Source organism: Canis lupus, chromosome 9 (genome assembly GCF_011100685.1).
Source record: "Canis lupus familiaris isolate Mischka breed German Shepherd chromosome 9, alternate assembly UU_Cfam_GSD_1.0, whole genome shotgun sequence".
Taxonomy (NCBI): Eukaryota; Metazoa; Chordata; class Mammalia; order Carnivora; family Canidae; genus Canis; species Canis lupus.
The window spans coordinates 26,600,418-26,615,516 of NC_049230.1; the positions used below are offsets into that span (position 1 = coordinate 26,600,418).

The window sequence follows — 15,099 nt, forward strand, 5'->3', positions numbered from 1 at the left end:
TTTTTTCTTGAAACAGATGGCAGTATATTTACAGTTAACCCTGGAACAGTGTCCAGGGAGGTTAGGGTGTTTACATATTGTATGATTACAGTAAAGTAAGCTAGAGAAAAAGTGTTAAGAAAATCATAAGGAAGAGAGAATAATACATTTACAGTATTGGGCTGTGTGTGTGTGGGGGGGACCCATAGGAGTGGACCTATGCAGTTCAAAATCATGTTGTTCAAGGGTCAGCTGTAGTTTTCATACTGGGTTAAAACCCATTTCTTGCCTTCTTGAGGTTAGAATGAACTAGTCATGTTTCAACTTAGATATTTATCTCCTCTCCTTATAACATTACACCTGCAGGCAATCTGTCTGGTTTCTTCAAACCACCCTATTTTCGAGGTCTGAGAAAACTTTGTTTGACTACATACAGGTTGTTAGGCACCTTCTGATTAAAGTTTTTAGAGCTGTTACAACGGAACAATTTAGGGTGGGATATTTTGAACTTGCATCCTTTCTGTGCTTTTAAAAATGCATTTTAGATGGGCTATGTGAATATTTTTAAACATTCTAAAGTGCATGAAACAAAAGGAAAACACTTCAGAATTTATTGTGTATATTTTTTTGTGGGATGAGACTTCGTTCAGGGCTGGTTTTCAAGTGTGAGTTCAGACTGATTTTTAGTTGTTATGAAAGAACCCCAGGTGACTACTTTTAAATAATTTTGTATTGTAATGCTTGTACATGGTTGCACATGGTTCAGAAAAACAACAGTAGAAGTGTTAAGTGATCTCTCCGTCTTCTTGTCCCTGTTCTTCCTCTCCAAGAGCTACTGCTGTTAACAATTACTCTTTCTGGAGGGAGGTGGGTGGTGGGGGATGTAAGCATATATGTATAGACCTTTTTTTAATATATGAAGTACACCTTCTGTTTTAAATCTTGCTGTTTTCACTCCGTATATTTAAAGATATTTGAGATCTAGGAGACCGCCCTTTTAAGTTTTAACATGTAGTTTTTTAAAGTACATTTCAAGTAAACCAAAGCAAAGAAATAAATGTTTTTCATTGTTGTATCAGATTTTTAAATTTCCTACTTTAAAAATGCAGTTTGAGAGTCATAGTTGATCTGTTTCTTCCCCTCAGCCCTCCCAAGTAGCCCAGTTGTCAACAGGTTAAGAATGTTTAGGAACAACAGCTTTGGGAAGTAGTTTGGCATAAGTGGCCATGCCCTAACTTCTCTTGTGGCTATTCCACTCCTAGATATATACCCTAGAGAAACTGAGACATATGTGTCAGGACATGGATGTGAAAATGTCATAACAACATTGTTTGTAATAGGAAGAAAAGGAAAACAAAAACAAACTGGGAAGACCCCACCTGTCCTTCAGTCCACTGGATAGATTCCGTGGCTTGTTCCTACAGTGGAATTGCACAGAAGTTGAACTGAGCTATGGCTACACGTGTGAACACGGATGAATCTCCGTGGTCGGGAAAGCAAGGTGCAGAAGAGTACATCCACTATGGTTCCGTTTCTGAGAAAGTCAACACCAAGCTGTTAAGTTAAATCTATGGTAAATAAAAGCAAAGCAAGGAAATGATTAACATGAAATTCAGTGTTAACCTGTTCTATCGGAGGGAGAGGAGACCATGGAGAGCAAGGAACAACAGCCTTCAGAGGAACTGCTAATGATGCTTTGTTGCTAAAGCTGGGTGGGCGGTTTCTTTTTTAAACTGTATGTTTATGTGCTTTTGTATATGTATGATATTTCTTAATAAAATTTAAATTAAAATGGGAAAAGGTCTTGGAGTAGGTAGTGACTAATAAAATATGTAAGCATATTTAATGAAATTTATCCTCTTTTCATGACTGGCAGGTGTGTAAAAGGTTCGGCTTCTTGAGCACCAGATTTAGGACCTTAATTGTAGTTCTTTAAAAGCTAGAAGCTGAACCTAAGTGTATTTTCTTTGTCATCAGTTATTTTTGTCTTTACATAATTTTCATTTGGGTGTCAGCGGGGGAGCTACTGCTTTTGTTCTGCTGTACGTTTCTTGCAAATTCACGCCCTTCCAGAAAGGGAACTACTGAGTGAGAAGAACAGTACTCCTGGCCCATGGTCAGGACAGCCTTCTCCTGTTCAAATTAGATTGTCAGATAAGAGGGGCAGTTCCATTTTGGCCTTGTTCTCTTAATGAGGGGTACTGTGAAGTGTTAGATGTTCACACTTTAAAAGGGAAGTCATTGAAAGTAGAAATGTATCTGCGGGTGCATAAAATTCACCTGCATCAGGAGTGGACCTCTTACCCCCAACTGTGGCCTCCCAGCCAGCCTTTAATCCCCTAGTGGGAGTTTAGGGCCTAGCCCTAGGTTCATTCTGTGTATCCCCAAGTGCTGATGTGCCAGGTACTATTCTGATACCTTGGATAGATTGGTGAGCAAAAGAGGAACACTGCCACCTTCTCATGGTGGCATCTGTCAGGCCTGTGAGCTGTACAGGAAGGACTTCTGCTCTGAGGGATGGAAGGGGGCACTACCAGACGACACATTGTAAATGAACGTAGATTGTGAATGACAGGAGAATTCTAGATCATTCCATGTTTTAACCTGCATGTGTTCTGGAATCTTTTAGGATAAGCATTATAGTACCTGATTGATTTCAATGACTTAAAAATCTTAAAATGACATTGTTGTGAAAGTCCAGTGGAATTGTAGGCAGTGGAATTGTACCTTCAGAAATTAGTTTCCACAATCTCTGCATGAAGTATAAATTACAATGAAAGTTACTCTTGAAGTCTCAAATTTTAATCTTCAGCCTTAAGACCATTTATGTTTGTTACAGGATATAAGTTTTTATAATTTTTGTTGTGCAAACTGTGTTTGAGTGGATATTGAATTTGCTCAACAGCCTGGTGATAAATTGCTGCCCCTGTTGAATTGCGGTAATTAACCATGAGGCAACATTAGGTTCTGCTATCCACATAGTGTAAGCTTTCCTCCCAACAGTCATTTTTTTCAAATTTATTCTACCGTGTTCACCTAAAAACGCCACCTAAAATCTTACTTCCCCACAAAGGGTGATTTGGGCCCACTAACAGTCAATCCTGAGCTCCTGCCCAAATTTTCCTTACTCAGGTACCTTAGGGAAGTGGCACTTGGGGGTTGATCCCGTCCATCGTCCTGTGGCAGTGGAAAGGCACTTATGTGAAATGGGCTTGCATTAGGGGATATATTGTCTTTTGAAAACCTGTGCCTTTGGTGATGAGCTTATATTTCAAGCTGAGATGCTCCCACCCAAAGAGGTCCACGGGTATTAAGCAAATTGCACATTCAGGTATTCTGTGTGTGTGTGTGTGTGTGTGTGTGTGTAAAAGATTTTGTTTATTCATGAGGCAGAGGGAGAAGCAGGCACCATGTAGGGAGCCCATTGTGGGACTCAATCCTGGAACTCCAGGATCACGCCCTGGGCCAAAAACAGATGCTCAACTGCTGAGTCACCCAAGTGTCCCTGTACCCATGCTTTTTAAAGCCTTACTTAAAAAAATAAATAAATAAAGCCTTACTTAGTTGGGTGTTAGTGTAGTGTTGGTGTGTCCCCCACACTTCATCAAAGCTGAGGTATTGAGAATTTGGAGAGGAGGCCATGGTGACCTATTAATGTGCTTGCTGAGGGAGACGACATTGCTTCCCCAGAAGGGGCGCTGGTATTTTATTGCTCAGTTCCATGAGAATTAAGAGTCCAGGAATAATAACTGAAGACAAGTGACTCTATGGTCTGTGTTAAGTGGGTAAATGGGGTCAAGCAGCTAGCTGAGTGCCTCCAAAGTACCAGCAGTTTTTTTTCTTTTAATATTTTGTTTATTCGAGAGAGAATGAGCAACAAGGGGCACAGGGAGAGGGACAAGCAGAACCCCCGCTGAGCAGGGAGCCCACCACTGGGCACCAAGATCATGACCTGAGCCGAAATCAGATGCTTAACCAACTGAGCCACCCAGGTGCCCCCTATTCCAGCAGTTTTTTGTTTTTTTAAGATTTTTATTTATTCATGAGAGAGAGGCAGAGAAAGAAGCAGGCTCCGTGCAGGGAGCCCGATGTAGGACTCGATCCCGGGTCTCTAGGATCACACCCTGGGCAGAAGGCGGCGCTAAACCGCTGAGCCACCTGGGCTGCCCCAATTCCAGCAGTTCTTAACTAGAAGTTTGGGCTAGTGGACCCAGAAGGATTCTAGGTATTATGGTAGGAGGAGTCTAGCTTTGAGCTAGTTGTTGGTAAGGGTACCAACTTTGTTTTCTTTATCTGATTAGCAGAGTTTAGTGCTGTGAGCTGTATCTTGGCTGTTCTACAAGTTATGTTAAAAATGGCCTCAGTGGTAACTCAAGTCATATTAAGTCCTGCTATTTTATAGGCAAGTTTAAAAGTGTAAGGAAATTATGTGATATGTGGGACATGCTTTTTAAATTTTTTCCTTAAGATATTTTTTATTTTAGAGTGAGATTGGGAGGGACAGATGTAGAGGAGAATCTTAAGACTCCACACAGCCTAGAGCCCAACATGGGGCTCAATCCCAGGACCCTGACCTGACCTCAGCTAAAACCAAGAGTTGGACACTTAACTGACTGTAGCACCCAGGTGCCCCGGTGGTGTGACATGCTTTTAAAAATGGAGCACCAGTGGGGGCTGGGAGGGGTGTTGCCTGGCTGGCTCAAGGTGGGAGGATCCGGTGAATGGATCTCAAGGTTGTGAGTTTGAGCCCCACATTGGGTGTAGAGATTACTAAAAATCTTTTTAAAGTGGAGCACCGATTGAACGAGGGGGTCTTGGCTTTCCCAGCTCTATCAGCTTACCCTGCCCTGGGGCAGTTCACACGAACAGACCTCAGCTATTCATCCTGACTGAACCTTAGTAGTAAATACCTATGCCTGATCAGGATTGAGGTACAACTCTACAAAATAAACTTGGGATAAGTATCATACTATACAGTTAAAAAAAAAAAAAAAAAAAGCTCTGTCAAAGCACTTTGAAATTTCTCCCTGCCCAGAGAAGTCTGAATCAAGGGAACAATTTTCCAAAGTATACAGATGAAGTTAGCAAACCGGTACATGCATTCCCACTTGGTTATTTACAAAACATGGATTCCAGTGTTTCATTTCCAGAATTTTTCTAATAGGTTAGTTTTGCAGCATTGCTGTTGTAGCAGGGCTTCTCTATCAGGGATGGTGTGTATTCTTCTAATTCAGAGCTTCCATTTTTCATTAAAATGAGTTCTATTTCCTGAAAGTCCCGTAGTCTTAGAATGTCTTTGTCCTTAACATGTAAAAGAAATTATATGGTGGTTTATAAGTAGCATGTGAAATTATTAAGGTTAAAAATAATGGCCAGCATTTTGGGATTCTTGCCTAAACTCGGGATATTACTGTATCGGTTTCTCTATTTGTGGTAAACTGAGGTAGCAGTTGAGAAGTTTTTGTTTTTGTTCTTTTTTTGGTCTGTATTGTAGGTTTCTAAGGGGACTATATAGCAGATTGATACTGCTAAAGAAAAGGGCATTAAAAAAAAATCTGGAAAATACAATCATCCTGCTGTTCCTTTACAATGAAAATACTATTAGCCATGGCATCAATGAGAATTGTTAAAAGCATTCTGAAAGCTTTTTAAATAAAGTGTCCAGAGAAATGAAATTTTTTTTCCTTCTGAAATTAAAAATAGAGATCTATATTTTGAATCTGAAATATCGATAAAGATGCAAAACAACTTTGTTTCATGAGATTACAAAGGCTGAACTGTTGTAAGCAAATAAAGGTAGTAAGTTAGTCTTTTTTCCTTCCCGGGGACCATGCCATTTACTGTCAACCAGCCAGGTTTGCAGAGGTGGAAGGGGCCATATGCATTGAACTGAGTCTTCAATTTGGGCATTGGTTATAATTCAGACCCTTTTAAAGGGCTTATAATTCAGGTGTGCAAATCGGTAAAAACACCGGATTGAGAATTTCATAGCTACCATGTTTGGCTCTCTTGCAGCCAGAGTTTCCCAGTGTCTTGAATTTGTTTTTGCATTAGAAATGCAAAGGCTAAATGATTAGCTTCACAAAACATGAATTTTGCCCATTTAGAACCCAGTCTGCATTGAGAGACTTGCAAACCCTACCTTCCTGAGCAGTGTGTTTGGTAGCTTTCTGATGGTCTTCACTTGCTCTGGTTCAATCCCCAGTTCACAGCAACTGGTTTTTAGTAGATTCTGGTAACTCAGCTCTTCTCGGTTCAGTTCAACTTCAATGAAGTCATTTTCTCTGGGACTCTGAATTCTGACTTTCAGCACCAGCTCCTAGATCACCTGCAAATTCATTTGCAAAAGAAAATACCAATTTAAAGCCTTTCAGTTGACCTCATCCATTCTTACCGCATAGGTCATCCCAAGAACTGAATAATGAGTAGACGTGCAGCTTTGCAGCTTTGATTGGTATATATAAACTTCAAATTATCTGAGGCTTTTCTTGGGGTGTTGGGCAAGCTCTGGGGTGGACGTCCATTATGCTCACCAAAAAGCTTGCAGTTTGAAGGCGGGATAGTATTGAAAATATTCAATAATGTACATGGTAGGTGTTTGAACTCGGTTGTTTGGAAAGCTTCAAGGAAATGTTGAGACCTCGGGCTCTGTATCCTAGAGAAGCAGTTGTGTTGAGGTGCAGAGGATTCTGTGTGATTCCTATTGCACCCCACACACACACACATTCCTGGGACTTCAAGGTGACAGATAGGGTCTGAGAAACAGGATAATTGCACCATCTTTTGTTGGGAGGCGGACAGTGGTGTTGAGTGAATCTTCACACTCACTGTCCCAAGAAGGAGAAGCATTGTTTGAAGGCAGAAGAACCCAAGGAATGCGTTTGGCTTTGCCACATGGTCTTGGGGCTGAGTCCTCACCTACGCAGGTGTTCTCAGGTCTGCCATCCCCTGGATCGGTAGGCAGCTGTGGATCCAAACCTTGTTTATATTCACCTGGGAAAGAGAAAAAGAAAGCATTGGGGGCATCTGTGTGGTTCAGTCGGTTAAGCACCTGCTGTTTTCAGCTCAAATCATGATCTCATCCTGGGATCATGCTCCTCGCTGGGTTCCCTGCTTAGTGGGGGGGTCTGCTGCTTTCTCTGCCCCTCCTGCCTCTTGTGCTTTCTCAAATAAAATCTTAAAAAAAAAAAAAGCGTTGAGAAACCACAGCCCCTCAGCGTTTGGCTCTCCTCCAGCTCTGCCAGTTAAGCTGGGATGATGCCCCTTCTCCACTTCCTGCTCCCCTGTCCCGCCTCCTCAAGGGAAAAGCCAAGTCACGAAAAGGGCAGTAATTATGTTCAGACTTGAAGAGTGATTTTCGTTCATCACGGCCCAAATCATGCAAAGGAGCTGAGATGCTATTTTTAAGTGGTATGTAATCTGGGGAAGAAATATTTATAATCTGTGTGCTTAACTCAAGTTTCTACTTAAATATTTTGGGCACTGAGTGCCTCGCGTCCCCAATTCTCCAGCGGGTGCAGTCCCTTTCTAAGGCATCTTCTCAACCAGAGGGAAGGGAAGAGTGCTTACCAGGGGGGCAGGCCTTTCCCCTTCTCACTGCATCCGCCCTGCTCTATGAGGGAGCCCTCTCTGCACCAGGCCCTGTGCTAAGTCCTGGGGACAGGATTAGAGCTGCCACTACAACAGCCCATAGTGGTCTCTATCCTAGAGTTGGCAAAACTAGAGGAGAGGTAGATTCTGGTCAAGTGACCTCAAGTAAACATGACATTACAACTGCGGGGGATGATGAGGCCAGAGACACAATATAGCATGAAGGCATGGAAAGGGGTCAAGGAAGAGCACCCTGAGGGCTGGGCTTCACTAGATCCAGGGGGAGAAGAAGAGATGAGATTCCTGGGGCTAGAAACAGCAACAGGAACCTGTGGGTGGGTGGAGTGGAGCTTTTGAGGAAGGAAAGGCTGTGGGGCAGAGACCATGGAGGGCCGGTGTGAGGTGGGGCAGGCTGCCACAGGGTCGTGGGATTGTGGCCGGGCGGCCTGGGCCGTCCAACTGAGTAGTCACTAGCCACAAGAAATGAGATAAATACATAAAATACAATTTTAAATACAATTTTATTTTTTTAAAGATTTTATTTATTTATTCATGAGAGATAGGCAGAGACACAGGCAGAGGGAGAAGGCAGGGTCCATGCAGGGAGCCCAACATGGGACTCCATTCTGGGACTCCAAATCACTCCCTGAGCTAAAGGCAGATAGATGCTTAACCTCTGAGCCACCCAGGTGTCCCTAAATACAATTTTAAAGACAGGAAAAGAAGTGAAATGTGTACTTTTTAATACTGGTTGTATGTGAAAATGATAATTTTGATGTATTAAGGGAAGTAGCTATATTAAAATTATTTTCACCTGTCTTGGCTTTTTAAAATGTGGTCACAAGGAAATTTTTAAATATCTACGTGGTTTACGTGATACTGTTATTGGAAAGCACTAGACCAGGTGAGAGGTTTTTGTTTTTATTCTAAAACACCAACCAAGCCTTAGATAGTTCTCAGCCCGAGGCTGTCATAATCATATTTGCATTTTGGAAAAAACCAAAAATAGAAACCTCACTATCCTCAAAAAAAAAAAAAAAAATCCTTTGGGGTGTTGACATTCCCATTTCAGATAAGAAAATTAAGGCTGAAAGGAGGTAAAGTAACTTGCTTGAGCCTATCCCATGAGTAGATGGCAGGACATGGATGTGACCAAGGCCCGCTACACCAGTGGGGCCCAGAGCAAAAGGAAGGTGTGCAAAACAGCTTCCCCAAAGCCACATCCCTAACCCATGGCAGATGGGCGACTCCCCCAGGAATCACCACCTCCCCACCTGCACCCATCTGTATCTGGCTGGGGGTTGGGGAGAGGCTCCTGCCTCTTATCCTGCCTGTCACCCTTGGAGCATGCCCTGCCTTTCCAGCCTCAACTGGGACCCTTACTTGAGTTCCTGCCAGGGGCTGAAGGGGACAACAGAACGAGGACTCTGGTAGGGATGGGGAGTGGAAGCGCATGCACATGCAGGGGTCAAGGCTCCCAGCTCCCACTCCCCCAGCACATGCTCCATCGTCCTGGCTGGCTTCACTTACAAAATAGACAAGATAAAATTATGTAAAATGTCAAGCCATAGGGCACTTGAAGGGTTGAGCAGTGGGTGTTATACTCTATGTTGGCAAATTGAATTTAAATAAAATATTTTTTTAAATAAATAAAATGTCAAGCCAGTGACCACAGAGCTTTTAATCCCAAATGTGTGACCTTTTCTAAATGTGGAGCCCTGCACAGCTGCTGTGATTGCAGACCCAAGAAGCCAGCCTTGCTCCATGCTCAGAAAGTACTCTCTCCACTGCCCAGTCTCTCCCCAGCCTCTCCCAGGGCAGCAGGATCTGCAGTCTCCTCTGTGCTCTGCATTCTGGGCCACGGAACGAGCCCCTCTCCTGGGAAGCCTTTCAGAGCCTCTGGCACCCAGGGCTCTAAGAGGCTCAGTGGTTGACCATCTGCCTTCCGTTCAGGTCTTGATCCTGGGGTCCTGGGTTTGAATCCTGCATCGGGCTCCCCTCGAGGAGCCTGCTTCTCCCTCTGCCTGTGTTTCTGCCTCTCTGTGTCTCTCACAAAAAAAGAAAGGAAGAGCGAGCCTCTGGTACCCGATCTGAAATGATGCATTTCCTGCCCCTCCACCACTCACCCCACACAGAGTATCAGAACCTCCCCCAGCCTGGCCTGCTGTAAAAGCATGTTCCTCTCTGATGAACCTGTCAGATTAGGATCCTCTGTGTGTGGCCAGGGTCTCGTGGAGGTTAGAAAGCACGACCCCCCTTTGAAGTCAGGCGGATCCGGGTTTGAAGTTTTCCTCTGCCACAGTGGCAGTGACTTGTTAGACAGGTTACTTAACCTCTCTGAGCTTCAGTTCTCTGATCTGGAAAATGGGATTCATAAACCTCTGCCTTGCGAGGTTGTAAGAAGCAGAGAAGTGAGCGCCAGAAACCACTGGCTGCTACTGCTCTTCATCACAGCTACTGATATGTGCTTCCCCCTAAAGGATGCTCCGTCCACTTGCTCTGCTCCTGGCCTCACCGGTGGCAGAGCTGGGGAGGGCCACTGGCCATACAGGCTGCAGCATCCCCCCTGTACCTCCCTCAGGCCCCTCCCAAATCTTTGAGGACCACATGGGAGACAGGACTTCCAGACTCACCTGCTGGCTTCTCGCTCACATCCTGTTGGGGTTCAGCCATGGTCAGCTCTGTTGTCCCTCAGATCAGTATCCCCTCTCACATATATGCACAAGTTCCCAACCATGTAGGAAGCACCTTCAGAAACTCAGTGCATCAGTCTGCAGTGAAACAATGTGGTCTGTAACTGGCCTGGTGAGATGGGGCAGGGGGTGCCTATTTCATAGATGGGCCAAGTAAGACTCAGGGGCACGGGATGGTGTAAGGGAAGTTCATGGCTCCCTCCTCCCTCCTTGGTCTGTGTCCACCCGGTGACACCGGAGGCTAATAGGGCTCACCCAAGGGAACGTGCCCCCCAGGAAGCTCAGCCACTGGCCCCCAGCTAGACCCGGGCAGGGTTCACCCTCCATGGAAAAGGTTAGCAAGATCCTACCTCAGGGAGAAGAAAAGCCAAACGCTTAGGTTCTTGGCTCCAACAGGCTCTCCATCCTCCCCAATTCTCTCCCTTTTCTCTCAACCCCGTCCTCAGCAGCTGTGAGTGACAAGAAAGCAGGAAGACCCCAGCCCATACCTGGGAGACTGCCTTGGCCATGATCCCAGATCCTTTTATTTTAAACATAAAAATGGTGAATTTGGGGGCACCCGGTGGCTCAGCGTCTGCCTTTGGCTCAGGGCATGATCTCCCCCCCCGCCCCCCACCCCCGCCGCCGTGAGTCTGCTTCTCTCTTTGCCTGTGTCTCTGCCTCTCTGTGTGTCTCTCATGAATAAATAAATAAAATCATAGGAAAAAAAAAGTGGAGAAGGCTGGGGGCCAGAGCAGAAGGTTTGGTGAAGGGTGTGTGGAGCTGGGCAAAGTCCGAGAAAGAGCTGCTGCCTCCAGGGGGTGTTGAGGAGAGGAACCCATGGGTCTGGTGATGACTCTCGCATTTCATTTAACCCTCCAGTGACAGGAGCCTTGGAGTCACCCGGGAAGCCCTAAAAACCATGGGGGCCTGGGTTCCACCCTCTGAAGAGTCCAACATAGTGTGGGTCTGGGGAGCCTTCTGGGCTCTGAAATTCTTAAAAGATCCCCAGCTGATTTTAATGTGTGGCCCAAGTCGAGAACCACCGATCTGGTCCAACTGCTCAAGGGGACAGAGGGGGAGCAGAGATACAAGAAAGGGAAATGCTCACCGACGGGCACCCGGGCTCCCAGTCACCAGCCTGACGCTGCCTTCCCAGCGCCCTTCCTGTGGGGAATGGAGGAAGGTGGGGCTCTAGCCGCGGAGGAAGCCGTCGGGATCTGCCCGGCCTCACCTCCCGAGAACGGGGAGGAACATGCACTTTGGCCAGCCTGGCTGCCGGGGTGTGGTCAGCCATAAAAAGGGCCTAGAGGGGCAGAGGGGCCGGAGATGAACAGGCTTGGACAGCGGGCTCCGTCCGGTCCCACTTACTGCTCTGCCCTCGTTCACTCACTCCCCATTCATGGATTCATTCGTTCATGGAATCACTCTATGATACTGACTTTCTTCTCATTTGAGGTTTTTTCCCCCTTCTAATTTATTTTAACTAATTAATTCATTTTTAAAGATTTTAATTTTTTTAAAGATTTATTTATTCATGAGAGACACACACAGAGAGGCAGAGACACAGGCAGAGGGAGAAGCAGGCTCCATGCAGGGAGCCCGACGTGGGACTCGATCCCGGGACTCCAGGATCACGCCCTGAGCAGAAGGCAGACGCTCAACCACTGAGCCACCCAGGCGTCCCAAGATTTTAATTTTTTAAGTTATCTCTACATTCAATATGGGACTCGAATCCACAACCCTAGTGTTGAGAGTTACATGCTCTACTGACTGAGGCAACCAAGCACTCCCCTTTCAATTAATTTTTAAAAAACTGTTTTCAAGCAAAATATTACATGCTCTAGTTTAAACAGTTTAATGGTGGGGCACCTGGGTGGCTCATTCGGTTGGGCAGCTGACTCTCGGTTTTGGCTCAGGTCGTGATCTCAGGATCCTTGGATCGAGCCCCACGTTGGGCTCCGTGCTCATTGGGGAGTCTGCTTGTCCCTCTTCCTCTGCTCCTTTTCCTACTCTCTCTCTCTTTCAAATAAATTAATTAAATTATTTATTTTTAAAACATTTTATTTATTCATGAAATACAGAGAGAGATAGAGAGAGGCAGAGGGAGAAGCAGGCTCCATGCAGGGAACCCGACGCGGCACTTGATCCTGGGTCTTCAGGATCATGCTCTGGGCTGAAGGCGGCACTAAACCGCTGAGCCACCCAGGCTGCCCTAAATTAAATTTAAAAAACCAAAAACCAAAATCCAGTCTAGTCTAATGGCATTCAACATCAGGGTCAGTTAGCTAAGAAGAAGACAAACTGCTTGATGGGGAGGCAACCACACAGGCCTTGGGGTGGATCTTTTTCATTCATGAAAAAGCACTCATGATAGGCACTTAGTGGGCCCTTTTATTTATGTATTAGCTTTTTTGTGTATGAGGGTGGCTTGTAATTTTTACGTAGTTTCAAACTGACATAAGAATTGCAAGAATTGGGACACCTGGGTGGCTCAGTGGTTGAGTGTCTGCCTTTGGCTCAGGTCATGATCCCCATGATGGCTCAGGTCCTGAGGTCAAGTCCCTCACTGAGTTCCCCATGGGGAGCCTGCTTCTCCCTCTGCCTATGTCTCTGCCTCTCTGTATCTCTCATGAATAAATAAATAAAATCTTTAAAAAAAAAGTTGTGAGAATCTATACTCTTTTTATCAATGGTTCACATTTTGCCACATTTGCTTTAATATTCTCTAAGTAAAAAAAAATATTCTCTAAGTATGTGAATACATGTATATGTGTATATGTAATATACACACACACACAAACACACCTCCCCCCCCCCAATCATTTGAAAGTAAGTTGTAGATATCATGCTCCTTTATCCCTAAAGACTTGAGGCTATATTTCCTAATATCAAGGATATTCTCTTCCATATCAAGGTACAAGGATGAGGGGTGCCTGGGTGGCTTAGCTGGTTAAGCATCTGCCTTCAGCTTAGGTCATGATCTCAGGGTCCTGGGTTTGAGCCCCAAGTCAGGCTCCCTGTGGGGAGTCTGCTTCTCCCTCTCTCTCTGCTCCTCCCCCTGCTCATGCTCTCAAGCTCTCTCTCTCAAAGAAATAAATAAAATCTTTAGAAAAATACGAGGATCAAAATCAGGAAATCTAGCATGGATATAATGTCATTACCTAGACTGCAGCCCATACTCAATTAACTCACAACATCCTTTCTAGCATTTGTGTGTGTGTGTCCCGGTCCAGGATTCAATTCAGGATCATGCCCTGCATTTACATCTCACACATTTCTTTAATCCAGAAAAGTTCTTCAGCCTTTGTTTTTGAAGAGTCCAAGCCAGTATTTTTGTCATTTGTCTCTCAGCTGGTTTTGTCTGATGCCTCCTCATGATAGATTCAAATCAAGCCCTTTGGTGGGAATACTGTAGAAACGCCGGCAGGTCTTTCTTAGTGCATCACATGGGGGCACATGTTCGTTTGTCCCATTGGAGGGGATGGTGACTTCAACTACTTGTGAGAGGAGATATCTGCCAGGCTTTCCCATTGCAGGGTTTGTTTTTTTCTCTTTGCAATTCATATGTATGTTATGGGAAGATATTGTGAAACCAAATTTTTCAAATTTTCACCTCTTAGTATTTAAAATTCATTGAAGATTTTGGCTTGAATCAGTAGTGACTTGTAATGATTGCACAATGGTGATTCTCTAATTCCATTATTCTTTTTTTAAATTTTACTCATATATCTTGAGAGAGAGAGAGAGAGAGAACGAGCATGTGTGCGTGTGAGCGGGAGGAGGTACAGATGGACAGGGAGAGAGAATCTCAGGCAGACTCCCCACTGAACGTGGAGCCTTCTCAGGACCCTGAGATCACAACCCCAGCTGATATCAAGAGTCGGACACTTCACCAACTGAGCTACCCAGATGCCCCTAATCCCATTATTCTTTCTACATATATATTTGGTATTCTTACTGTAAGGAAGGGATTTCCTTCTCATTCATTCACCCATCATCAGCATGGACTCATGGATTCTTATTTTATTCATTGGGTTATGATCCATTACTATCATTTTTAAATTTTTCTGTGATTTTTTTAATGGTTTTTGTTTTAAAGGATTTTATTTGTTTGTTTGTTTGTTTTTAGGGAGGATGGACAGAGGGAGAGAGAGAGAATCTTAAGTGCTGGGTGTGGAGCCTGGTCGGGGCTGATATCACGACCCTGAGATCATGACCTGAGCTGAAACCTAGTCAGGCACTTAACTGACTGAGCCACCCAGGTGCCCCAAAAGATTTTATTTTTTTAAGTTATCTCTAGACTGAACATGGGGCTTGAACTCACAACCCCGAGATCAAGAGTTGCACACTCCGCTGACTGAGCCAGTCAGGTGTCCCTCTCGTTATTTATTTTGATATTTAAATGATCCCACCTTTATACAGTATGCGCCTCCAGCTGTTTCCCACATCCCGAGACATATCGCCATTATTTTGTTTCTGGCACACCAAGATATTCTGGGTTCAACTTGTACTGTTCCCACCCCAGGCCTGGAATCTACCACTTCTCCCAGGAGCCAGTTTCCTTCTAGTTGGAGGAAGAGGCGTGCTCATTCCTGCAGGGAGGCCAAGAAGAATACTTTGGGGGCCTTTGAGCGCACAGAACAGGAACCACTCATGCACACATATACACAGACATCTGTATCCATTTCTGTGTTTATAAATCGAAGATACAAGTTTTAGGACTGATATTTCCAGCTCTATCCCACCCACAGGTCTCCCTCCCCCCACTTTCTTCAGTTCCATATTACAACTCTTTTTCCCAACAGTGGGAAATCTGGCTCCTGGCCCCCTTAAATATATTTACTCCTCTGCTAAT

General features: G+C 44.7%; 2 protein-coding genes and 1 non-coding gene across 8 annotated transcripts in view; 1 reads left to right on the forward strand and 2 right to left on the reverse strand.

Moving 5' to 3' along the window:
- The window catches only part of LUC7L3 (LUC7 like 3 pre-mRNA splicing factor), a 30,568-nt gene extending 28,789 nt beyond the window's left edge, over nt 1-1,779 (forward strand). For 3 of the 6 annotated variants that reach the window (XR_005364488.1, XR_005364491.1, XM_038547692.1), the window contains one exon: nt 1,242-1,779. The gene's annotated coding sequence lies outside the window, so the exon portion shown is untranslated. The remainder of the gene's footprint in view (nt 1-1,241) is intronic. The other 3 variants (XR_005364489.1, XR_005364492.1, XM_038547693.1) reach the window with 1 other exon arrangement.
- A 2,581-nt stretch (nt 1,780-4,360) lies between these two features.
- LOC119876588 (putative ANKRD40 C-terminal-like protein) lies at nt 4,361-6,385 on the reverse strand. The gene is made up of 3 exons (XM_038546035.1): nt 6,374-6,385; nt 6,122-6,298; nt 4,361-5,280 (listed from the first exon to the last, which is right to left on the reverse strand). Exons 1-3 carry the CDS (start codon nt 6,383-6,385, stop codon nt 5,137-5,139), a joined length of 333 nt encoding a protein of 110 aa, XP_038401963.1. The 3' UTR covers nt 4,361-5,136.
- Nucleotides 6,386-9,235: 2,850 nt separating this feature from the next.
- On the reverse strand, nt 9,236-11,484 carry ANKRD40CL. The gene is made up of 4 exons (XR_005364493.1): nt 11,353-11,484; nt 10,613-10,711; nt 10,203-10,340; nt 9,236-9,615 (listed from the first exon to the last, which is right to left on the reverse strand). It is a non-coding gene; the product is annotated as an ANKRD40 C-terminal like (transcript).
- Nucleotides 11,485-15,099: the final 3,615 nt, after the last annotated feature.

What these genes read in the sequence shown, in the direction of transcription:
- LOC119876588 (XM_038546035.1), bottom strand. An exon ending in CAAACACACTGCTCAGGAAG is followed by an intron (nt 5,281 to 6,121) that starts GTAGGGTTTGCA and finishes TTACATGTTAAG; the next exon opens with GACAAAGACATTCTAAGACT.